Below are 24997 nucleotides of genomic sequence, written 5' to 3' on the forward strand. Positions count from 1 at the left end.
AACACTTGGATCCCAGGTGTCAGGGGAACCTGCCTGGGGCCAGCTCCATGGCAAGCTGTGTCATCACCATCCCGTGTGCCGGGGCAGCACTCGGCTCTCCCGTCTGACTCACCTGTTTCCTTTGCAGCAGAACTGAAACACAGGGACTAAGATCTACAGATTATTCATTGTAAAAATATCACGAGTGGGCTTACACCTGCAGTGTCATGCCTTTGGCATGTGGGAACAGCAGGATGGGCCAACCAGATAGAGACAGAAACCTCCGAGTGAGGGTGAAGCGCTGGCATGGGAGCACCATTGCAATCCCACAGCTGAAGCCTGTCCTGGCATTCCCTGGGACCTTCTAGGAGGACATCCCCTCTCACCCAGCCCTTTAGATGGTGGGTTGCTGCTTGGTACTACTCACTATTTGTTTTTAACTGAGTGGGCCAGCTCTTTTGCTGTTGTGTGTGGGTTCAGCTCCTGCCAGTGATACCGCAGGGGTCCATATCCCTCCTGGATTTGTTGCTCATCAGAGAGCAGCCTTATCCAAGGACACATACAGCAGATGTCCTGGGGACCTGACCAAGTGCCCACCACTACGTGGTGAGTTGAAGAAAGAGATGATGGAGCATTTAGCCTGACTTTCTGGCAAATGAGAACCCTGCGTAGCAGCAGGATTGGTCCTGTCAAATGCAGCGTGATCAAAAATTCAAAACTAGGGCGAGTGAGGGTGAAATTCAGCAGGGGTTTAAAAAGCACAGAGCATCAGAAGGAGCTGTGGACAACATGGTTATGTTGCAAGCAGAGAGGAAGAGGACTGGCACCAGTCACAGGTTGCACAAAGCCATTAGCTGAAGCATTAGTGTCAGCATTTGGGAGGCTTCTGGTCGGTGCAGCACTTCATTCCATACCTCCTGTTAAACACCTCCAGGCTTTGCTGGGCTTTGCCTTAGGTAACTCTGGAAAGAGTTTGGAAAGAGTGAGATGGATGGTACCACCTGTGCCTGTTCCCTGGATGTGCTCTGATTCCTGATGGACAAGGCACACAGAATTACAGTATTGCTGTGTGGGGCTGAGGAGCTGGAAGTTTCAAATCACAGGTTTAGGAGTGCAGTCTGCACTGCAGTGCATAAATATCCGTGTTCTAAGAAATACTTGTGTTAGATTCATTTCACTAAAATATATTGGGAATGGCTGTTGCCTTTGGGGCTGGTTCCTCAGCCACTGTTGAACTTATAGCTAGGAAGTCTAATGGCATGTAAGGCTTTTAAATAATACTAAATTTTTTCCATCCGCTTAATTTTAAGCTCCATAGGTTATGTGATTTTAAAAAAAGAGCAAGATGACTACTTTTGCCCAGTTATAAGCCAGACATCACTGGGGTCATGGGATATAGAAAACATTTTGAAAACACTCTTTGCCCTCTTTGGTATAGAAGGGAGAATCTGTGCTTAGCACAGAGATACATATGATTTGCTCTAACAAGTCATACATCTTGTTGTTACAAGAGCCCTGGCTTGGCTCTCCCATGCTTAACCTTCACTGAGGACAGCCTGCAGAACCTTGCCAGAAAATATCCTGACCTACACAACTGCACTGAGCAATTATTTTTCTTCATGTGAAAATCTCTCACTCATACGAAAACATCAGACACACAGAGCTCTGGTGGGTTTCTTTAGGCTTCATGCTGAGCTCGTTTCATGTCCCTTGCATCAATTCTGACTAGAACTTGTCCACATACTTATTTTTTCTGCAAGCTTCCATTCTATATATTTCTATATAAACAGATATATGAAAAGGTCTATTTTTGTTAAAACTTCTCTTTATTTTTACATTCAATGCACGAGGACAGACAAGATGAATATTCATGACAAAGTATAAAGCCATATACTGTCCTCAAAACAGTTAAAAGGCAAAGTGTTTAAGGTTTTAAAAAGGTATTTTAGAAACCGTCTATTTCCAAAATTCCTCCTTACAGAAAATTCAAATCTTTTAGAAAAGTAGAGTTCAATATCCTTGTGCATTAGGCCATATCATGAAAGTGTGTAGGTGTTTTTCATCTTTACTTTAAGAAATCTGTCTCTGCATTGCTAACAATCTTTAAGTAACCTATTAATGGAGCCAACAGCCTCCATAATATGCAGTATACACAGTTACAAACAATTTGAAAAGTTATATTACAAAATATACAGTTGTTTCTTTTTACATTTTTATAGATAAACATTGCATAGTTTGCAAATATGTAATATATAACACAATCATGAGTGGTTTTTTTGTATAACTTACGAAAATCTCTGTACACTCAAATAATTATAAATAAAGTGTAAATATCTTCTGGTAAGAGTAGAGAGGGAAATACACCAGGACAAATTGTGCTATCAGGAGTTAAACAGAAATCATTGTCAGAATCTGTCTAAAACAATGGCACAATATGGCCTGGCTCAAGAGAAGAGGGGAGTAAGAACTGAGTCTACCATAGGGGAAATGTTACAATGAGGAACCTTAAAAGTACTGGTATGTCTAACTATTAATTATTACCCTGATTCTTTTGCAAGAATTGCTTTCCCACAGTTATTATCAATGTGCTTGGCTGTTTTACCTCAAGATGCAAAATAAGGTACACGTTGCTTAAGATACAAGTAAATGTAGATTAAAATGTTTCTTGTTTCAATGGGTGGCTGATGGAAACTTGAGATAACTTGGAAATAATTCTATATATTTTTCTTATATTTTTCCCAAAGAAACAGAGCATGGGAAATGCACTCTGGGCTTTACAGAAACACATTCTGAAAACATCCAGAATTGTGAGAATAAACAAAGAAGATCTCAAAATTCTACTTTAAAAATTAGATGCTGACAAAATTCTGTTTCAACTAGATGAAGGACACAGAAAATTATTTTTAAAATAATAGTTTGGGATAACTCTGCTCTCTGTTACTAAATGCAAGAAAAGCAGAACTATACCAAAACTTTTAGAAATTCACTGTGATTCTAAGCATTTTGTCACTGGCTCACAATTACAGAAATAGTTGGAATGTCAGTGTGAATACAATTTACAAACCCATCTTCAGCAACACAGTTTTCCAGTTTAAATATCAGTTTTAAAAAGTAAATGGAAAGAATATTCACCTCTAAAATAAACATATTTACCTGATAGCCAAATTCAACCTACTGAAATCAGAACTCTGCTGAAAACAAACAACTAATAAGAATGTGTTTTAGCAGCACTGAGTGGCTATGTTAACCTAGAGGGTTCTCTCTACATTTCCATCACAAATTTAACCTACAACTCAGCCATATTAACTGGCTTTAAATGACACTTGGCCTGCATTCAGCCACCTGATTTTTTTTTTTTTTCTTTTAACATTTGGACTCCAGGTGTTATCCCATAGTCACTGATATCTAAACTATTGAAGGCCAGCAGAAGTACTCAGTGTGTCTATGAAATGCTCTTTTTTCTGGCATTGAAGTTATGCCTTTTGTCAGCCCATGATTCAGATCAACCTCCTGAGCATTTACTACAACATCAGTAAGGATAAGATTTGAGAACAGAGCAGCTTCCCACTAAGTGCTACTCTACCTCTTGGTTGACTACACATGGTAGTGACTACACTATTTAGGGATTTTATTTGGGATTTGGATTGCTACTGCCAAGTAAAATTCCTATTCTTTCCAAGGAGGGTGGTTCAGATCACAAAGTGATGGTGCAGAGTGAACACTCCTTTCTAATAAATGCTGCCATTTGTTGCTGCCATAAGCTGCCCTCCAGATTCCCTCTTTTTTTAGCTCTAAAACCTATCCCCACCCCTACTCTCAAAGGTTGTTTGGGTGGCTCAGCCAAACACAGCCAAAGTTGCCCACACACATCCTGGTGCCAGCCCAGGCTTGGGTGGCTGCATGTCACACCTGCCTCTTCTCCTCCCTCCTGCCCTATTTCTCTGCTTGTGGGGTTACATGGGGACCAGGACTGGGGAGGACCACCTAGAGAGACAAATGGCTGCAAAACCACAGCCTGAGACCATCAAGACCTTTGGTAGCCACGCAGTGTCCACAAAGCCATTAACCTTCAGCAGGCAGGGGAATCAGCAGTTACTTTTATGGCCTTTAGCTTGAGATAATAAAAGATTATAACTCATGTCCCCAGTGTTAAAGGACACAGAGAGGGCTCAAAAAGGGCTTATGGTTACCTTTATGTCACTGTAGGAATCCCAGATCTTCTGAAGGCTGTCCCATCATTTCCTTTTCCTTCACAGACATATAATAGATTTTGTTCATACTGGGAAAATTACTGTTTTCCATCTTTATCACTGCAAACTGGCCAGTCAAAACATTAGGATTCTTTCTTCTTCTTTTTTTTTTTTTTTTTTTTTTTTTTTACTTTTACTTTCTTTTTTTTTTTTACTCTTTTTTTTTTTACTTTTTTTTTTTCCAGAGCATTTTGTGTATCATGAAGTAACTTCTGCTGAGTAAGCCAGTGGGTCAGAAAAGCTTTTCTACAAGTGCATTATTTGTTTGTTTGCTTTTTAAACTAAGTTTGAATTGATCATCACACCTTTCATCCCTTTCTACATCAAGATTTCTTTTGTTTGCTACTGATAGCATCAGATGAAGGTGCTGCACAGTAGATCCTCTGCAAGCAAATCTGTCGTTAGCTTTTCAACTGATCATAGATTTTCTAGGGACTCTGTCAAGCTTGTGTGACTCCATTCCTGGATGAGTGACATATCACTGGCTGCAGGAACCTAACAAAATATTCACTCTGTCCTCAGTGCATTGTCCAAGGTGGTTTTCAAGAGCCTGACTGTCCTATGCTGTATCTCTGATAATATGGGTTGAGCCACTACTATAAGGCTGTGTTGTTTGTGCCTGTTTTTTCAACACAAGCTGCGACTGGTGCCCTCCTTCCACCTCTTTCTTCATCAGCCATCGCCATGGTGTTCTCATAAACCTCCATAGTTTTTAGCTGCTTGTCTTTGGCACCCTCCTCTGCTGCCTTGACTTTGCAGCACTTGCAGAAGCTCCCACAAAAGGCAATAGAAGCCATCATTTTATTGTCCCAGTACTCTAGGGAATACATCCAGAGAGGAAGGAAATCCCAATTTTGGAGCTTCTCGGGCAGCTTCTCGGGTCGCCTCTTCTGCAGAATATTAATTACAATCACAGCCATAAAAAGAGCAAACAGGGGAAGGCAAACACCCAAAAGGACTCCCCAGCCTGCCAGTGACAGACCAAATACAAACAAAGGCAAAAGGAAGAAGCAGACCAGGAGGTAAAATATAGCAAACCATCTGTACTTGGCCGTGACGTTTCCCAAGGTCTTAGACATGCGGATTGGCAGTCGGGTTATGGGCAGTGGGTAAAACAGAATAATCCCAGAGACATTGAAGAAAAAGTGGCACAAAGCAATCTGAAAGCAAAAACATTTGAGAGGTTCATTAACTAAAATGCTTCGAAGTGCTCCTACTCACAGGAGAGTAACTTCCAGTGGCACTGAGACTCCAGAGTTTCTCTTCTCTTGCTTCCCACTGGTTTTGCTTGGTGATGCTGCTATTTCCCTGCAAGACTTTTCCTAGCACAAAGCCAGGACTTGGTGACACCTCACACATTGGGAAGGTCACTGCCTGCAGCAGGGACAGCCTTTGCAAACAAGGCAAGTGGAGAAGGGGTGAAGCATTTCCCTGCAGATGGAGAAGTCTCAAAATGCAGCTCTCAACTGCAAGAAATGCAGTTACTCATAAATAAAGCTGACAAACTCTTACTGGTAATGCATGAGAAGTGCACTGGAACTGTTCATTATTGAGTTCTGCAATCAGAAGTTTTCACTTAAAAGGTGGGAAGTGTAAATTAGATATTGCACACAGGCAGTTGAGAAATTGCTAACAGTACAAAACTAGATTTAAAAAAAAAAAAAGATCTAAAAGTTTACAGGACAATGAACAGATTCCTGGAATGTGATTTTGTCAGGGTCTTTTATAATAATTTGATTCACAGGCTTCAAAGTTGGTTTTAAAAACTAAGCATGAAGAGATACTTGCTTTCAGAAGTTGCTAAGGCAGGATAAGCATACACTAAACAAAACAGTACATTCTCTGCTCACCTTTTCTTATTTTCGTTCTATAACTGCTATCAGATTAAAGTAAACATGAAAGTACAGGGTTTTATTTTTAAAGTACATTTTAAAAAACAGCAATTTATCGTGAAATCTGAGCTTGGCCAAGATAGTATTTCTCATAATTGTATCTGTTCTATCATGCCTGAGGACAATCCAATGACCTCTGTAATTTTCTTGATTTATTGTGCCTAGTAAAAAATATTCATCCTATTTGCAAAAGAAACTTCATTATCTTTTCACTCTTTGATGTAGAGGGCTCATTCAAATGTTATCTGCTCCCTGGAATGTTCTTTTCCGGGTGGTAAATGGCAGTCCAAAGCCAGGCTACTTCTTTTTCAAATAGTCTGAGGCAATGAGGAATTCAATAAAACCCTCTTTACAATGAGAAGACAGATGCCATGCTGCTCACTGCAACCTCACTTAGGTAGTTTGCCATCATCTTACAGGTCCTACAGCCTGCACATGGGTTACAGGAGACCCTGTGCCCTGCATGAACAGAATTATGGTCCTAAGGAGGGAACTTACAGAAATTAGTAATCCCCATAGGGGACTGCCTAAGAGGGCTGTCAGAGATGTGAGCACTGAAATCCAAGCTGCAGGGATCCCACACTCAGGTCAGATTGGTCAAATAGTCTCAGCTCTGAATTAACTCCATCAGACCGAGACCAATTTATGGAAGTAACATTTTGCTATATAACAACATTCTGAGAATGCTCATTAAAAGCTTTTAGCTCTGGTAGTTGAAATTAATGAGCTGCCATTAATAGTTCAAAATCAAGCTCAGCATCCATGGCATATTTGCTTCACAGCCAATTTTGTCAGATTTTTCTCCAAAAAAGTTGCAACTTCTCAATGAGGTCAAGAAAGCATTAGTTTATACTGACCTGTAATGAATATTTTAATGTACTCCCTGGGCTTGCCAAAGCTGCAAGTATAGCTGTGGTGGTTGTGCCAATGTTAGCTCCAAGGGTAAGGGGGTAAGAGCGCTCGATGCTGATAACACCAATTCCTGGGAGAAAAGAAACAGGATTGAGGGGTTTCAGAATAACAGAGAAGGTAAAATGTGAGGGCAAAGAATAGAGTGCTGACAACTTACCAACAAGAGGTGTGATAGCAGATGTAAAAACAGAACTGCTCTGCACAACAAAGGTCATGCCAGCCCCTGCAAGCATAGCAAGGTATCCAGCCAGCCAGGTAAAAGGAAATGGGAAATCTAAAAAATAGAGGGAGAACATTGTCTTTAGGGTAACACAGTAACACAGCAGTGAAAAGACTATCAAGACCTTCAAATGTAAGTGTATTGTTTGCATATTGTCCCCTATATGATGATTTTGGGTCATTTCTACTATTCTAATGTCCCAGTACTCCCTCTCTAGCCTTCCACCACCAGACATATTTGAGATGGACACCAGGTCTGAGAGATGTTTGTACTGACCCAGAGTAGCATTTATATTGCAATACAATTGAGTACCAGAAATGTTTCCACAGAGTTTACCACACCACTTTCTAAATGTCTGGAGTGTCTTTGGTTCAGCAACCAAACACTCCCTGTGTGGACTCAACCTTCAGAAAACTCTGAAGATCATCCTGAGGAAATCAGGTTTTAATTGGTTGTTTTAACTAGTTCCGAGCCAATCACCTCCTAAAAATTGACTTTTTTTTTCACAAAGAAAAGTTCCTGGCACTGATTAGGTGCACAGTGGTCTCCTGTATTCGGAAGATTTCTGAGTGTCAGGAATTACTCTGATGGAAGACATGGAGGGAGAGACAGGAGATCACAAATTACCAGTAACTGGCAGCTGATTACTTTCTACCCCTCCATTTTGGTTCAGGCAGTGTTTTTTGCCCAGGAGAAGACAGTGTGGAGACCACTTTGTTGCCTTTCCCTGCTTCTGTGAACCCTCTCTTCAGCCAGAAGCAGAGACAGAGACAAAGGACTGCTTTTCTCTGATACAGTCCCTGACCTCTCCATTCAAGGCAGGATGAAGAAAAAGCACCCAAGTGAAAAACAAATCACAGTATTTGCACTCAGTGGACCCAGGCTGAAAAAACCACCTGGAGAACACAGAACTACCACCATTCAGGGCTGCCTTACCCTGCTGAAGAGAGGGTTAAGTGGTGGAACAGGGCCAGCAAAGGGAATTAGATCATTAATCACTACAAACTTTTTTTTTCAACTTACTTTAGAAGAAACATGCAGGCTCTGTGCCAGAGCAGGCAATCATGGTCTCAGCACTTCAGCACTATCTTTTGTGGATGGGAACATTACATTTCTAACAGGTAATGATTATACATCAAGAAACAGAGCCCGGACTTTGGTCCCTGTTGCTGTTAATCTCCTGCAGTTCTCAAGCAAGCTGTTCCCTAATAAATTTTTTTTTAAGAAGGAAAATAACATGCTGAGGGGAAAAACATATTGAGGAGGCACAATTTTGGTTTAAGACAGTTTTCTTTAAAACATTCTATAATTTCTGGCAGACCGGGAAATACCAACAAATGTACTCAGTATCCTTGTCATTCCTGAAAACAAACTTCAAGAAAAGCAGGTAATTACCAGTGTTGATTGTCTTCTTGATAATGCTGGCCACTTGTCCTTTAAGCACAGAGTTTAATAGCTTAACGATGGCCACCAGACAGGAGCACAGAACAAGCAAGGACAAAGCCAGAAGGATGAGACCAATGGCAAGATCAGGCAGGTCTGAGTCTACAAAGATATGCCCACCTGAAAAAGAGGCAGAAAATTAATCAGCATAGCCACATTTTTGGTTCTTATCCTAAGCCCAGCCTTGGTTTTCATATTTGCCCCTAAGAAAATGGGAACAAAGCACGAACAGCTTGAGGAGGGGATGCAAAGAGTGAAAATGCCAGCTCCCTTCCTCCACAAAATCCATGTGTGAGAGGGGCAAGAAGGGGCTTTTGTATGGACACACTTATAAAATGCACAGTGGGGACCCCTGAGAGGCAGGCAGGACGTGGATTGCCAGGTGCAAGGGAGGGCAGCAGAAATTTGCACATGCTGAGAGCTGGATGGTGGCTTAGCTCTTCCCAGAGGTGGCTGCATGCCTGGGAAGAGCTGCTGAAAGTCCTGCAGGGCATGGATATGGATGGAGATATCCAAGCAACCATCACAGTGAAGTAACTGTATCTCCAAGCCACCTGAGCAGCGAGGGTGACATGATACTGAAGACCTCAGTTCCTGATAACAGGGAGCATGGAAAGAGATCCATCTGCAGGCAGATACTGTGGTGATGCTGGTAACTCCAGCTCTGGGGCTATAACACAGTAGGGGCTGCTCTGACTCCACCTGCTGTAGTAACTTTTGTCCTTTTGCAGGTGCATGCCTCTCGACCACCTCTGTAGTGGTCCTTCAACACCATTAAAAACCTATACATGTATGTAGATACACATAAAAATATTACCAAGAGTCAAATACCTCTATTACTTACATTTACTGATATTTTCTATTTCAGTTACATTCTTGATGGCCCATGTGTCATTCCCTTCAGTCCAGCAAAATTCGGGAGTGGTGCAGTTTTCTGAAGGTGGAATTGTGACATTCTGGAGTGTCTAAAGATTGCCAGACAAAGCATATAATTCAGTCACCTGCAACCCTTCACTAAAAAGTTGTGGAAAAATTCTAGATTTCTACTATAAGGAAGCATTCATCAAATAAAGGCAGGTTTGTAAACTGGAGTGTGAGTTTGCCTAACATTAATGATAAGGCAAAATTTTTTGCATTCTTAAAATACATTATAGTGCTGTTACCCCAATCAATCAATAAAACATTTAAAGATTAAAATATTTCCCAAAGCTTCTGCATTGTAACAACCAGCACACGAGATCATCACTAGTTAAGAACATTAACTACTGAAATCAGGGTTTGTAGAATGAGGTTCATGTCTGCCTGCAGCTGGGGGACACTGACATTTTTTCCAGCCAGTGCCAGTTTTCTTTAGTAAAAAAACCCAAAAAAACAACGAACGAAAAACCCAAAACCAACCAAACAAAAAAACACCAAAAGAAAAGACCTCTTTATTGCTATTTTAACTGCAATTACTGATCTGGTGGATTCAGAATGCTACAGAACTAGTGTAGAACTGCTGGATGAGCACAAGCTGCTCACTCTGCCTTTCTGTAGAGCCAGAGGTTCTCTTGCTGCTTCTCTTTCTAAAGCTCAAATGCTATCTAAGAGCTAATTACTAGCACTGTGATTAACAGCATTATTACTGAGTTGAACCTGAATTTATATTTATACTGCAATAAAATCTTCCTTCTAAGAGCTCCTAGCCCAGAGCTATTGCATTATGGCACGAGGTCCATAAGTCCTTACACAGATTAAGAAAGAGTTTGCTGACTGAACTGTACTTGCCTGCAGCAGCTGCTGTCAGCCCAATGGACTCTGAACCACACTGCTGAACAGGAGGTATAGAATCATAGAATCACAGAAGGGTGTCTTCCAGACATGTTTGAGTGATTCTCTTTTGCAGAAATGGGGAAAGAGAAATCACATTTTCTTGCTGGGCACTGCCTGCAGACACCCTCACACATCCATCCCCCCAGCAGCTGATGCAGGTGGGAGAAGCTGGGGGTAGATCCCACACATCTCCAGGGGCCACATGGTCTCCATCCTCCCCAGCACACAGGCTTTACAAACCCAACACAAGATTATTTCTTCTTTTCCTGAATATTTTTCAGACATCTGAGTTTCAGAGCAGCTACACTAGATCAAAATGTTTATCCTTACATTTTGACTTAAACGTATGGGGCCTGCATCTATTTATTCCTGCCATAAGTCTGTTTAAAAATTTTTGCCAGAAATGAGTTTAACTCACTAGGAATGTAAATTATTTAAGTGGTCTTCCTCTTCACCCACCAAGCTCAAGTGAAGCCTGTAGAGGTTTTGTATATTTTTGTGATTTGACTATATGCTTGGGCAGTAATGACACAGCCAAAATATATTTTAAAAAAAGAGTATATGGAAATGTGACCCTCAGCTGACACTTTCCATGTAGTTTCTCATCTTCTAGGAGTGGAGGGTCTGTAGGAGCCAGAGCTCAGCCCTCACTGGGACTGGGGCTGTGTCAGCTGAATGTGGGCTGGGGGCTGAGGGCAGTACAGCTCCTGAGCATCCTGCTTATCCTGGGATGAAACACCCAGCTCCTCTGGGGATTTCCTGAGCTGAGTTTCACACTCTCACAGCTCTGCTCCTGGCACCATTTCCCCAGCTAGGATTTCATCCAGACCCTCACTTCAATAGGAGCTCCTCTAGGAATCCAAACACTTAATTTTAACCTCTGCTGCATGTTTTTAAGTATCTTCTGCCTCAGGACTCCAGGAATTACCTTTCTACACAGACCAACAAGCAGAACAGTCTAATTAGAGATCTGAGGTATATTTAATCCTATAATTGTTAGTTAGCTGTGCAACGTTAAACCAAACACTCAGCTCCACAGTTTACCAAAATATTCATTGGTGTCAATCTGGGCAACAGATTTCTCCAAGCTATGTCCCAAGAACAATGGGACATAGGTTCCCAGAGCTTTCTCTCAGGGCAGTTTTCCAAAAAAATCTGCAAATAACCAGCTGCTGCCAGGTCACCCTAACATACGTAAGACTAAAGCTGGTTAGATCAATAGATAAATAATGGTTGAAAAGTTATTTTCCTTGGCCCATATGGCAGATTTTTTTCCCCTTTCTGGGAGTCAGTAGGAGTATCAGAGTTTAAAGGCATTTGGATGTGAAAGGAGTGAAGGACTTGGCTCCAAATCACCAGTTCTGATAAGCAAGGGCCTGAATGGTACTGAAAGCAAACAGGTCAAGCAAGCTCACAGCTTGGTTTAAGTGGAGCAAAGACACATTAAATTGTTTTCATTCTTTTTCTGCTGTAAAAAAAAATACTCACTTAAAAATCTAATTTCACAATCCTATGATAAGGAGAGTCAGCTACAGATCAGTTATATGTTTCCTGTGGAACATGACAATAAATTTAGCATGATACTCACCACACTGCTGTTAGTTACACACCAAATCTTTACCAGGCTTCTGTTTTTTGCTGACTCATCATTCATAGCAATTGCATTTATTACTGATTTATCGAGCTTTAAAAAAAAAGAAAGAAAAAAAGCATTATTCCAACTCGCACTTCTCTGTTCAGCTGTACTCAAATAACTCCCTTCAGCAGCCCAACCACACAAATCTGCATGATGATGTCCAATGGTGGAGCTGCTGCTGCCCAACATTAGGAGGGGGTTTATTCCCAAAAGAGGGGACAATTCTGTGTAGACAAAGACTGTGTCTCCTTCTCCCCCAGTCATCCATCACCTCATCTTCCCCTTTCTGTTTAGACAGCTACACTGACAGCTGCCTAGTGTCCAGTCCCTCTGGAGGTGTGTGCAAGTTCCCCATCATTTCAGTGTTGTTTCCTAGAGTCCTGTGCAGATCTTCTGGATGTGCAAGATTATCCCAGCTACTGCTCTCTGCCAATGCCATCCCATCCATCCCATGTAGCTGTATTTGTCCTCAGCTGCCTTCCCAGTCCTCCTAGCTTGGTCTATCATCATTACGGTGAAATGTAGTGGGAGAAGGAAACAGGAAATTGAGAGCCAGGGCTTTATGAAATGTGAATTAAAAAAGGAACCTATCTGCTAATGAGCTTTACTTTGAGCACACAGAGAGGTGAGTGGGAGCCTTACCCCACAGTCAGAGAATTTTCATTTGTTGTGACTGAACCAAGTCAGCAGCTTCCTTGAAATGAGAGAGACTCACCTCAATGATGAGCTTTGTAAAGGGGTCTGTGATAACTTTCAGTAGCTCAGGGGCATCCTCACCACTTTCAAGTTGAAAGGAGTCAACTATAACATTGGTGAGATGGTAAAGATAGCCAGTAATAACTTCAACAGGCAGCAGTGCAAACACAGCCAGCCAGTTAAAAAAATCATGGATTGTTGCCCCAGCAAAGGCCCTGCAAGAAGAAATTTAAAAACAGAGTTGCTTTTAACTAAACAGCATGTGCACAACTTCAGTTAAATGAAAAATCATAGCAGTGGGTATGAAGCTCATTTCAGAATGGGAAGCATTTAATTTCTGTGGTCACAGGAGGTGGCTGCTTGACTACTGAGTGCGAAGTTGAATCCATACCATTAACCAAGTGAAAGAGGCAACCAGGTGAGTGAAACAAGACAAACTAGAAAAGAGTGATCCTGAACAGGAGGCTGCCAAGAGTATTTGTCTGAAGAAAGAAGGTGCTGTACAGACTAAATTTGTTTTGCCTCTCACCCATTTTTGTTACAGTTTTAATCCTCAGCCAGGCATTCCCTTTGGGATCTGTTATCCCTGACTCAAGGGGGAAGAAGCCCTCTTTGGCAAACTTGTGGTGTACATCTCCTTTCTGGCTTCTCCTCCACAGCCTGAGGAGCCACAGAGGCTTTGGGTAAGTGTATTTCATAAAAGTGGTGTGCCATGAATGGAAGCAACACCTCATATCCCCCCCAGTTTTACTGCCCATCTCCAGTAAGCCACGAGCTCTCTCAGAGATAATGTCAGCTGGCAGTCTAAAAGTCATCACTGTATACATTTGACATTTAGAACACTTCACTTCCCAAGAGCTACTGGCTCTTGCTTATTGTAGACTTAGAAAAAGTAGATGAAAAAACTCTAACCTTAACCTAATGTACAGCCCTCACTTAATTAAGAGATATGATCAAAGATTCGTGGTATAGTGGAAGCAGTCAAAAATTTATCCTTGTGCAAGATCCACTTAAAAATGGTAGATTCTTTCAAAAAACAGAAAATTTTAAAGAACCCAACATAGTTTTCTTCAAGTATAGGAAGTCATGTGTCTAGGCAGCATTACACCTTGGCTGTGGCCATCCTTGTGACTTTCCTAACTGGGAATTCATATTTTGGTCAATAGAAAGGCCACATGGCTGTACTAGTGATAGGGAATACAGAAGAAAACCTACAAAGAAGGAAGAAAAGTAACTTTTCACATCTCAAGTTTAAGTACAATACCTTCTAAACTCATTCCTGTCCCCAGCTTGCATGAGTGCCACAATTGTGTTTGTGACTGAAGTGCCAATGTTTGCCCCCATGATGATGGGAATAGCTGCTTGTACAGACAGCACTAGAAAGCAGAAAAGGACACAATGAATGAAAAAGAATCAGACCATCAGCAAGCTCCTTGCTCCAAGGAAAATCAACATCCATTAATGTGACTGGAACCCTGAATTCCATTAATGTCACTGGGATTAGGTGTTCCAATCAGATACATTTGCTTTAATCAAGCCCCCTGAGAACATCTTCCCCCAGAGTCCCAAGATCCCCACTGAAACTGCAGCCCATGGCTATCCCTCTCCATCATGTTAGAGAACCAGAGTAAGATAAATCTGTTCTTTCCCAGGCATATTCCTACTTACTGCAGACTTTGGAAATGATGTTACAGAAACAAATGAACTTTAGTAATTGGCTTACATGAGAAAAGTGTGCAGACATTTCTTAAATTAATGCAATCAGTGCTAAGATTCCTGATGATTTCCATTGCAGCTGAGGATTTAACTGTTACTGTTACTACTACTACTTACTACTATATTATTATTATTATTATTATTATTATTATTATTATTGTTATTGTTATTGTTATTGTTATTATTACTTTAAATTTTTTATATTAAGGCAACAGCTGTGGAATTCTTCCCCTGGATTCTCTACTCTTACACCCAAAGGTTCTACCATTTGAACAGAGGTGGGAATAATTACACCCCAGACAAAGTGATCTCTAGGAAGATGCTGTAAGCAGACTTACATGTGGAGGACACCATGCTGACAATAATGGATGAAGAAGTGCTGGAACTCTGGACCATGACAGTCACCAGAACTCCAATCACCAGTCCAGCAACAGGATTAGACAGCACTGAATCATCTTTAAAAATGTCCCCTGCTGCTTTACCTACAAAAAAAAAAAAAATATTCTCAGAGTGAGAGAAGTGCAACATAAAGTCCATAAGACTTATCAGAGCTTTTCATTCAAGATCACTCAAACATTTGATTACTACATATACAGCCATGCTTGCCAGACAAAAAATGTGCAAGATGATATAGCCCAGGGTTCCAAATTCAGGTGCTGAATTCTCAGCCTCTCAGTTATCAGATAATATTTTCTATCCTTTTGTGACTGAACAAGCTTTACTGAACTATGCAAGAAACCATATAAAACCATAGCCATCAGAGAAGAGACTGTAGGGCAAAAAAACCCCTACATATGTATATATTTAAATGCTGTTACTGCTTTAGCATTATTTGTTGTATTAAGGAAATCTACTTTCATAATCCTGGGTAATTCTGTTCCTGTAGCTTTCTGTGCTGCCAAAAGTAAAAAATACCTTCACAGGAGCCCACATATTTCTCTGATAACTGCTTCTGAATCCATCAGCAGAATTTAACCCTTGGAAACAGGCAAATGTAAAAATTGTATTTCAACAGTTTTCACCTGTGAAGGATGTAGGGGACATTTCAGTGGTGGATGCTTTGACCAAGAAAGCAATTTTCATATTGCACCTTGTTGAAATGTCTTTCACAGGGGACAGCTTAATGCATGGATGTATTAATGTAAACTGCCACTGAAGTAACAGGAACCTACTAAGAAATAACTCCTACATCAACAGCTCTTTGGAATCTGAGAAACAAAGGCCCTTTCAAACAAATGAAGGTCAGTATTCAGTCAGAGCTACTTCCTTCTGAATCCATATCTCAACACATCAATCTATGGAGAATATTCTGGAAGAGTGATATTTGTAATTTAGTCTCTCAGGTGAAATACAATGCCTCATTTGTAGCTTATTCTTGATATTTTAGACATTTTCATACCTCCTACCAGTTGAAAGGCAGAGCTCAGTACATCCAGAGAACACACAAACATGTAGAGCAATCCAAGTAACATGGTGAACTTCCCTATCCCATAGAGCACACGAATGACTTTTCCTTTTGTATCCAGTTCTGCAAAAGAAATACATTATGCATAAAAACTTGCTTCCTATCTCTGGTGTTCTCTCTGGAACAATCTAACCCACAAGCAGACACTACAGAGTCGGAGACAGTGTTGTGACCCCAGCATCTGATTAAACCAGAAAGAATGTTCTTAAGGAAATTTGAACTCCAGCAGGTAGATTGTTTACTTAGTTTGACTGTAAAAGCTTTTGCTGTATGACAAAATCTTTATGAAGTCTGAGATTGACCCTCAGCTTTACAGTCATCATATTCAGTAAAGGAAGCCTGGATATAAAACCAGATCAGTTTTGGATTGTTTCCCATATATTTCCTTGTGTTTTACAGAAACTTAGCAGCATGATTTCCAGTTTCTTCTTAACTAAATATTTTACCCCTATTCAGTGCTGGGAAAGGTGAGACAGAGTGTAAAGCCTACATCTGAAAAATCCTCAAATCTTCAATACAATGCTGCAGCAAATATCATTTCAGAAAAATAACTGTGAAAAAGAATGGGAGTGATGGAAAAAATAAATGCAGGTAACTTATTCACTGAGAAATGGCTACCTGACCACTTGACCCCCGTGTCCTGCAGTTCTGGCAGAGCCCATGGGTCCTCTTCTTCTTGCCTTGTCTCATCTATCAAGGCTATTGTGGAAAATGCAGGTTGAATTTCCCCTTTATTTCCAAGTGAAGACACATTGCCTGATGAAACAGAACATTTAAAAAATTGTTTAATCGCTTTCCATCTTCTCCAAGGAACCCCAAAACTTGTCTATTTCTGTACTCACACATGAGCACACATTACCTTTGTGATTTTCTCCTTCTTTCCCAGCCATGTTCTGGTTTTGTTTGGAAGAGTCCCCAATATAGTTATTGGCTTCAGGCTTTTCCACCTCAGGCCAGGGAGCCATGATCTGTGACTAACAAAGCAGTGCTGATTAAAATGTGTATGCAGGGAAAATATTCCTCTTACAACAGGGTATGTGAGAAATATGATTAAAAAGCAAAAAAGGCTGAGATGGAATGGAAGCAATTTGTTCTTGAACACAGCTTTTTACTGATCTTTACAAATTATTACTTTGAAAAATTGATTCCTCAGTTATTTTTAAAATCTCACACTTGATTTATTTGTGCAATTTACACAATTAAAAAAATTATTTCCATCTCATGCCTCTGTTTTTGTTCACTTTTAATTGTCATGAAAGAAAAGATTCCTCTGCTTCCCAAACATTTGGCATTTCTTTTCTTTAATTCATTTTATCTCCTTTTAGAAAAAAAAAGTCAGAAAACAGTTTTATTTTCTTCCACCTGGATTTAGTTGACAGCCTTTTCCAGGCTGGTATTTCACTATACAGACCTTAGCAAAGAAAGTTCTTCCCTTCAGCATTGCCCAGTTTGGGTCATGAATGCTAAACACAATCTTACTGCCTTTACTGCTTCATTCCCATAGAAACAGGGAGAGGAACACGGCCCTGAACAAGGTGGAGGAAGATCCCAGAGTTTCAAGTTCCAGAATGAAGCTGGCAGAAGGACTGGACAGGAGTGTAATCCCGTGGCAGAGTCCATGCTCAGGTCTACATCTGCCTGAAACTCAGAGCTGATGCTGCAAGTGAAGCTGAAATAGTGGCAGCAAGGACATGCTCACCCATCTCATAGGGGTTCTCTGTCTGAACCCTTTCCTTCCTGGCCCCTTTAGAGTACATTTGACATACATTGCAATATTAACAAATAGTAACTGAAAAAATAAGACATTACACGGTCAAATCCTGTCAGCACAGGTACAACAAGCACATGTGACAGACGTAGCCCAGGCACAAGAGGAGGAGGAGGCAGCTGTTCCTTAAACCAACACCTGGAAGAGTTTTTCTTATTTACTTCACCAATATCAGAAGCCAAAGGCAAGGACAAGGAAGAGCTGGGGAAGGTGACCATGGGAAGCCAAGACATTATACGATAATAGTTGTACCTTCCCCAGCTGGTTAGGCTGTTGGTGACCAAAAACTCATTGGAAAGGATGGGAGAAATGAACCCTACCCAGAAAAGCCTCACCTTTGGGTTCATCTCTTCCACCCTCTCTGCCACCCACGTCAGTCCCACGGCCGCCACGTCCGGCACCCGCGCTGCCCAAGCATGGGGGAATTTTCCTGCACTGCTCCCTAAAAACAGAGCACCTGTGCCCAGCCTCCAAAACTCAGTGGCAGAGCTGGTCTGCTGCTGTAAACAAAGTTCACCTGCATTTAGCAGCCACTCTATGGGAGTATAACTAATCATTCATTTAATCGTAATCCTCTATGTAGCTGGTGATGAAAATGTTTTGTCCCTGCCCACGCCCATAAGCCACACATCCTCCTCCAAGGAAATGTCACAGACAAAACCACTCATGTCTTACAGGAACAAAGGAGGGCATTGTTTTTCCAGCATTCCACAAAGAAAAGTGTATCACCCCTTCTGCATTAACAGGAAAAGTTATTCTACAATCCTATTAGCAAAAACAATGCTTTCACACAGTCTTTATCTGTGGTGTAAGATCCAGGGCAGCTCCCATGATATTCCAGAACAGATGGAAGAAAATCACTCTTGCTTGTTTCAACAAGTTTCCATTTGCTTGGAGCAAATTCTTATATTTTCACCCATGCCAGAACAACCTCCAAGCCCCACCCAAGCTAGAACACCGCTGTCTTGTTCAACAAGTTTCATTTATACACATTCAGCATTTAAAGAGCTCTAAAAAGAGTAACTGCTCAGCATATGTGCTTCTTAAGTGAAATGCAATCGTAACAATGTGTTGGAGATTCAGATATGAAGCTGCATGGACAACATATTCCCACCATGGAGAGACACAGAATATGGTGGACACCACTGGAGATGCCATCAGTACTTTTGCAGCTCTTCTGTTACGCTCAGTATGGAAATGAAGGATTCATCCTGCATGATTATCGTATGGAAACTGAGCTGATGCATTCAGTGGAGAAACTGGAGCTTGAAAACTTCAGCAGACTGACAGCCTCTGTGTCTCCTAAATTAACTCTCCCCATTCAAGAATGCAGCAGGGCATTTTTTCATAATAAGCATCACTCATATTCCTGAGGTGCTCAGGATCCCACAGGTACGTCATAAATTACTAATGTTTCTGCTTTATATGATTAAATACCACAGAACAAGAGTTGACCACTTCTGTGGTGGGAGATTTGTTATAGGTTTGTGTAAAAATTATTCCTATGAGCCCCAGTTGATCTCTGATTTGGGAAGGTAGGCTTGAATGCTGGAGGTCTGTACAGTATTTGCCTTGTGCACTTGTGTTTGCAGGGGTGTTACTAGAACAGCCCATTCTCTGTGATTGGTATCAATGACTGATGAAAGCAGAACCATCTAGATCCTTGAAGTACTACCAAAGCTGTCAGCTTTCTCCAGATCCTGACTCTTGTTAAGAGGAACAGCTGAGAAGATAGTTTACAGCCACTTGATACTCTGTTTCCTAGAGTCCTGGCCACAGCTACTTACTGTTAATTAAGCAGTGTGCTAGAAGGATAATCTACATTCTACAGTTTTCCCTTCAAAGAATTTTTTCTCGGCCCAAATACAGACATTACCATCTTGAGAATATATTCAGAAGAAAACCTGAGTGCTGGGGAGGAGCAGAGCCGTGAGGTGACAAAGCCAAGTGCATCATTCCCTGGGAGCTCACCCCTGCCTTTGGAAAGGCTGACACCAGGCATTGTATAAGAAACCAACACCACTCGAAGCAAAACATACGTGACCATGAAAACCCTAATAGTGGTTTACTTTTGAAGCCCAAAGATGTAAGGGCACTGTCAGGGAACATGTCCAAGAACAGGCAAAGGATGGGGCAGTGACAACACACACCACAGCGAGGAGCTACGTGCAGCTGCGTCCGGGTCCGGAGGCAGCACAGCCACAGCTGCTGGACCAGGTGATGAGCTCAGCCCATCCCTGTGACAGCCCAGGGGTCTCAGGCTCCCATCTCAGGTGGTAGGACACCTGGCTGGGATGCCTGCACCCAGGGCTTGGTGATGGAGCTGGCATCCAGACGAGCATTGGCACTTTGGACACCGAGCTCTGGGGAGCAGTGCTGAATGAAAGGGGAGCTCGTTTCCTCCTGCAAGTGGCAGGTCACAATGCCTCATGTATATTGCAGAGGGCTGAAAGCTAATGCCTGCTCCAGCTGTAATCCAGCCCGTTTTGGTGAACCCAGCAGCAAGTCCTCTCACGCCATTGTGCCTCCTCCTTTGGCTGTAAATAGGGTCCTTCCTCACCTTTGGAAAATGCCAACTACCTGTGACTCCTAACTCCAAAAGAAAACGAAACTTCCTGCTCCCAAGCGTGGGGAAATCAATGGCATTCAAATTCTAAAGTAAAAGGAGAAAAAGCTGAAGCCCGGGTGGGTTCCAGTGGTTTTTATAACCAGGCTCACTCCCTGCAGCACTCTGAAGAGTTAAAGCCTCTGGGGAGTCCTTTGAGCAACAGGAGGTGTCAGGAGCTGCCCCGTGCTGTGTTTGTCACTGACTCACTGGACTGTAACAGCATTGCCTCAGTCCCAGGGTGAGACTCTCCATGCTTTTCCATTTTAAATCAGAAACAATCTATTTATTTTACTGGACTCAACGTGGAGAATATGCAGTACCACTACTATGTGCCTGGACAGCATTGTTTGTAGCTCTCCACCCGTGACAACCCACTGAAAAGGCCAGGTTGTGCTTGAAATGAGAGCTACAAAGTACTAAGACTTAAAGAAATCTCACCTCCCAGGGAATAGAGCTCCTCACACCAACATCAAATAAAATTGCTGGAGAAAATGGGAGCATTTTCAAACCAGCTGGTAATAACTGCAGAAACCACCAGCATGAACATATGTGTGGCTACAGGTTGTTTGAGCAGCTCCAAAAGCAAAGTTTTGGGTTCAGCCAGGCTTTCCCCTTTCTTGTTCTCTCCTTCACTCAGCTTTTGTACAAGTCACTTTCTTAGCATGAAGCACTCTGCTACAGTTTTTATGCCAAGAAAGGTATTTATCAGTTTACCTGATATCTGGCTACATGACTTAGTAAATAGGAATATTTACCATACATACTTCAGAGGAGTAAATACCAAGCTACACAGCAATCCTTTTTCTACACAACTTGAAGAAATAATGGGTTTTCCTCCCTCAAAATGTATCATTTCCAACATAGAAGCACATTATGTAGAGAAAGGAAAGGAAAGATTCTCAGCCAGCATAAATTAATTCTGCAGCTTTACATCAGGTGATAATTTTGCCCCAGAACCTGTTCCATGGAAGACACAAAGCCCCAGGTGCAACAGAACAGGCAAAGACTTTAAATAAACACCAGCAATGATTCAGCCTTGCTGGGAGTGAGTCTTGCCTTTCCTCTGACACAGCTGCTTCCTTGGGACTATTTCTCTTAATAAGTTAGCAGGTTTAGCCAGGATGTAAACTTTCAACAAAGGTAGAAGTAAAGGTTAAAAAAAATATATGTGAAAGCTAAAAAAACCCTAAATAGTAATTATATTTTTGCTTATTCTTAGGGATCCCGAGACTTATTGCTCACTAGCTTGAAATGTAACACAGCAAAATTAAAAGACAGATTAAACCAGCTAATAAAGAGAACTAATTTCTAAGCTAGTGGAGAAAGAAAAGGAGTGTCAAACATTATTTTCTGTATTCACAGCCAAGCAAAGCACAGGACACTGCCACTGAAGAGCCAAAGCCAGGAAACATCAGTAAACTACTTGAAATACCTACTAGGTATTTAAATAAAACAATAATTTTTTTTAGAATAAAATAATAAAAATATTAATAATCCCACCAACAAGAAAATACAACAAATCTACCCCATCCTAAACACAAAACACCCAGTAAAGAATGGAGAGAGGAAAAAGGAATGACATTAAAAAGACTTACTGATGGAATGGAAGAGCTGCTAATAAAAGTTACTGAGAAACCAGCTGATTTCTGCCTACTGTCACATTAGTGGAGCTAACTACATTAGACTAATGTATTCCTTTTGCCTCTGTGTATCAAACTGAATTAGCATAAGAAGATGTTTCCATCCAGCAGAGCCTGCCACAGCCACAGTGCAGCACCCAGACTTTGCACACTATCTATGCAAACACACGGACTGGCAGTGTTTCCTTCCAATGTTTCATTAATCATATCCTAGACATTTTCCAGTATCCAATACCACCGATTGCCATGACTTAAAAATCTCAATTCTTTTCAATTCTAATAGAAGTTAAAACAATACTTTCTTATTCTACAGGCAGTTATTAATTTCTTTTGCTGTTTTGTTTTGTTGTTTGTTTTTTTTCCTGACAGCTACTAATGCAATGCTTTTTTTTTTCTTTTATCATACTCCGTAAAAATAAATCTAATTATTCCCAGGCAAAAAGCAGCCCAGTTTGGTTTTAGACTATATTTTTTTTTTTACAACTTTTTTAAAATATAAATGTTGCTGTAAGAACAGAAGCTGAAAATAATGCTAACAAGTGGAAGACATTTCAAGTGCCACTCCAGTTCCCCACATAAACTTCCTTGTTCCATTCCTCGAGCTGCAAAAGCAGAGCTTTGGATTTACAATCTAAGCAAGTTCAAAAAAGAAGCAAAGAAAACTTGAGCTTAGTTGCTTTTACTTACCACTTCTTTCTCCCCAGACAAGAGAGGGAACGGATGGACTGGGCAGCCACTGAAACCTGCAATATATACAGACAGGTGTTGAGCAAAGTTTGCTTTCATCACTGCGCACTAACATTCCTATTTTACAGTCCAGAGGCACTGCCTACCTGCAACTTAATGATCACAATCAACCTTTTTTTAGCAGGAGTGGGCAGCAACCAAGACTGATAAAACTACGGGTTATTTCACACTTATCACATTCTAAAAAATGTCCCATCAGCGTTTAAGTTTGAGTTACTAATGTGTTCATGTGAGTGTCGGGGAACGGTTTGTTCCAGCCTGAAAAAATTGCTGTCCGCCTGATCGGTCAGTAATCTTTTTTCCAATATTAATTTTCAAAAAAATATTTTGCCATCTCAGAAGTCTGTCAAAAGGGTGTGAAGAAGATGTAGTACTGTTATTTGTCTGTTCAGGTGCCTATTAATCTGCCTAAGAACAGAAGTGAAGGAGAATCAGATAAAAAGCGGTGTAAGTAGGAAACACGTAAGAACTTCTTTGAGAACAGAGGATGGAGTTTCATTCTTATCAGTGCTCAATGTTTACAATTAAGGTGAGCTCATTAGCATTTTGGCTGTGCCTTTCCTTCCAAATGAGATTTAAAGATGTAAGGACACTGTTGATAATTGCATGCAGAACACTAGCGAGGAAGAAGGCTATATAATAGATATGTTATTCAGTAAATACAGCATGGCATTACAGGTCAGACAAAGCAGTGGCCAGCACTGCTGCCTCTTCTACTCATGAGCTTAATGGGGAGTTTTGGGGGAGCTGTGTAAGGCGCTGTAGCTTTTTTATCTTTGCTTTTTGTTGTTGTTGTTTCAACAGGAAACTTATGCTGAGAAAATAAGCTGTAAACCAGCAGCCTAATCAGCAGATCTGCTTTGTCTGCGCGTACGCACTCCTATCTCCCAGCAGCTTAGTGACTTAGTAACTTAGAAAAATAAAACTCTTGCTTTTTGCACCTTTCACAGCCTTTGGAGCTGTGACTCAGAACTTACTCCTTGCCTGTGCCTGCATCAGAAATATTTAATAAGTGGTGACTGCCAAAGCCTCCACAGCCCCATCCATGGCATCACATCATGGCAGGAGAGCCACCAGGAGCCTGGCCTGGCTGCAGCAGCTCTGCTGGGGTAGAGCCCCCCCCTTTCCCTGGGCACAGCTGATGTTGGAACCCAAGGACCAAAGCCTCACCCTTCCCAGATGCACAGAGAAGGCTGGAGATAGAAAGGAAAACTATTTTTCTGCTGTGCAAAATGGAAAGCAGTCCAAAAGGGAAAGAAGCAGTGAAAAATGCACCCAAGATGCACCTTGGTGGCTCATAGGCTCAGTTTTCTTAACCAAAGTGTATTTTAACATTTAAAATTTCACTTTAACAGTGAAAAATGGTATTTTTTCACTGATGCCCTCCATGTAGGAAACCAGACAAAGCTTTTAACTGGGAATTCCTGTGTGTCTCTGAGCTGTGGCTTATTCTTTCCTGAGTCACTGCTTGTGGACCCCAGCTCTGACAGTGAGAAGCAATGATATGGGTACATTTTGGGTATCCAGTTAGGATTCAGCCAGCACCTGGTGATGTCTTTCATGGCATTTTTATTCCAACAATGCTCATTCCATTTGCTAAGCACAATCCTCTGTGCTGACCACGTTAATGTTTTAGGAAGGCAAGAATCCTAGATCAGACCCACCATATTCCCAAAAAGAACTTTAGGAAAGAAAAGCCAGTCACTCACACAGACAAAGCAATCTACAGTCTGTCTTTGGAAGTCCAGGGTAAACATTCTGTAGGCTCAGTCTGGAAGAGCCCCCATAGGGGTGAGCCACAAGGGAAGAAGGTGAGTGTTTCCAGAAGCCTTTCCTTCGTTCAGGATCAGAGAAGAAGCAGCCAAAATTCTTCCAAGGACACCAGGGCAGTAAGAGCAATAGTCCACAGCCAGCACAGATTCAAAAGTTGCTGCTGCCAAGGAAGAAAAACCCACTGGTCTTTCTTCCCCCTTTGGGGTTAACCTTGAAGCAACTCAGCTAATTTTAAAAAATAGTTGTGGATAGGTAACATCTAATAAAACACAGCAAGAAAGCAAATTTCAAGGCTCCTGATTTCCTGTCACAGAGGTGCTGGGTTACTCTGCAGCTACTTGGAACAGTCCCCGTGGAAGTCCAGCATTTAGTAGGAGAATCACAGAAAATGTCTAAACACAGAATGGGAAAAGGCATGTGCATGTTCTGTGAGAGGTGAA

General features: G+C 41.4%; 1 protein-coding gene and 1 long non-coding RNA gene across 5 annotated transcripts; one reads left to right on the forward strand and one right to left on the reverse strand.

Annotated features, from left to right (window-relative positions):
- Positions 1 to 1786: 1786 nt before the first annotated feature.
- SLC34A2 (solute carrier family 34 member 2) lies at positions 1787 to 23167 on the reverse strand. Of its 4 annotated transcripts, XM_071743811.1 has the most exons (14): positions 22871 to 23167; positions 22725 to 22780; positions 16881 to 16995; positions 16640 to 16777; positions 15956 to 16084; positions 14895 to 15038; positions 14105 to 14216; positions 12860 to 13055; positions 12097 to 12192; positions 9541 to 9661; positions 8649 to 8816; positions 7191 to 7307; positions 6979 to 7103; positions 1787 to 5389 (listed from the first exon to the last, which is right to left on the reverse strand). In XM_071743811.1, exons 3-14 carry the CDS (start codon positions 16984 to 16986, stop codon positions 4826 to 4828), a joined length of 2016 nt encoding a protein of 671 aa, XP_071599912.1. In that variant the 5' UTR covers positions 16987 to 16995; positions 22725 to 22780; positions 22871 to 23167; the 3' UTR covers positions 1787 to 4825. The 4 variants fall into 4 exon arrangements, with proteins under 4 accessions (XP_071599912.1, XP_071599911.1, XP_071599913.1 ...); XM_071743810.1 differs by lacking the exon at positions 22871 to 23167 and having other exon boundaries at positions 22725 to 22831; XM_071743812.1 differs by lacking the exons at positions 22725 to 22780; positions 22871 to 23167 and adding an exon at positions 21993 to 22140.
- On the forward strand, positions 18638 to 22040 carry LOC139796121 (uncharacterized). The gene is made up of 2 exons (XR_011725832.1): positions 18638 to 19181; positions 19382 to 22040. It is a non-coding gene; the product is annotated as an uncharacterized lncRNA (long non-coding RNA).
- Positions 23168 to 24997: the final 1830 nt, after the last annotated feature.

Source organism: Heliangelus exortis, chromosome 4 (assembly GCF_036169615.1).
Source record: "Heliangelus exortis chromosome 4, bHelExo1.hap1, whole genome shotgun sequence".
NCBI lineage: Eukaryota > Metazoa > Chordata > Aves > Apodiformes > Trochilidae > Heliangelus > Heliangelus exortis.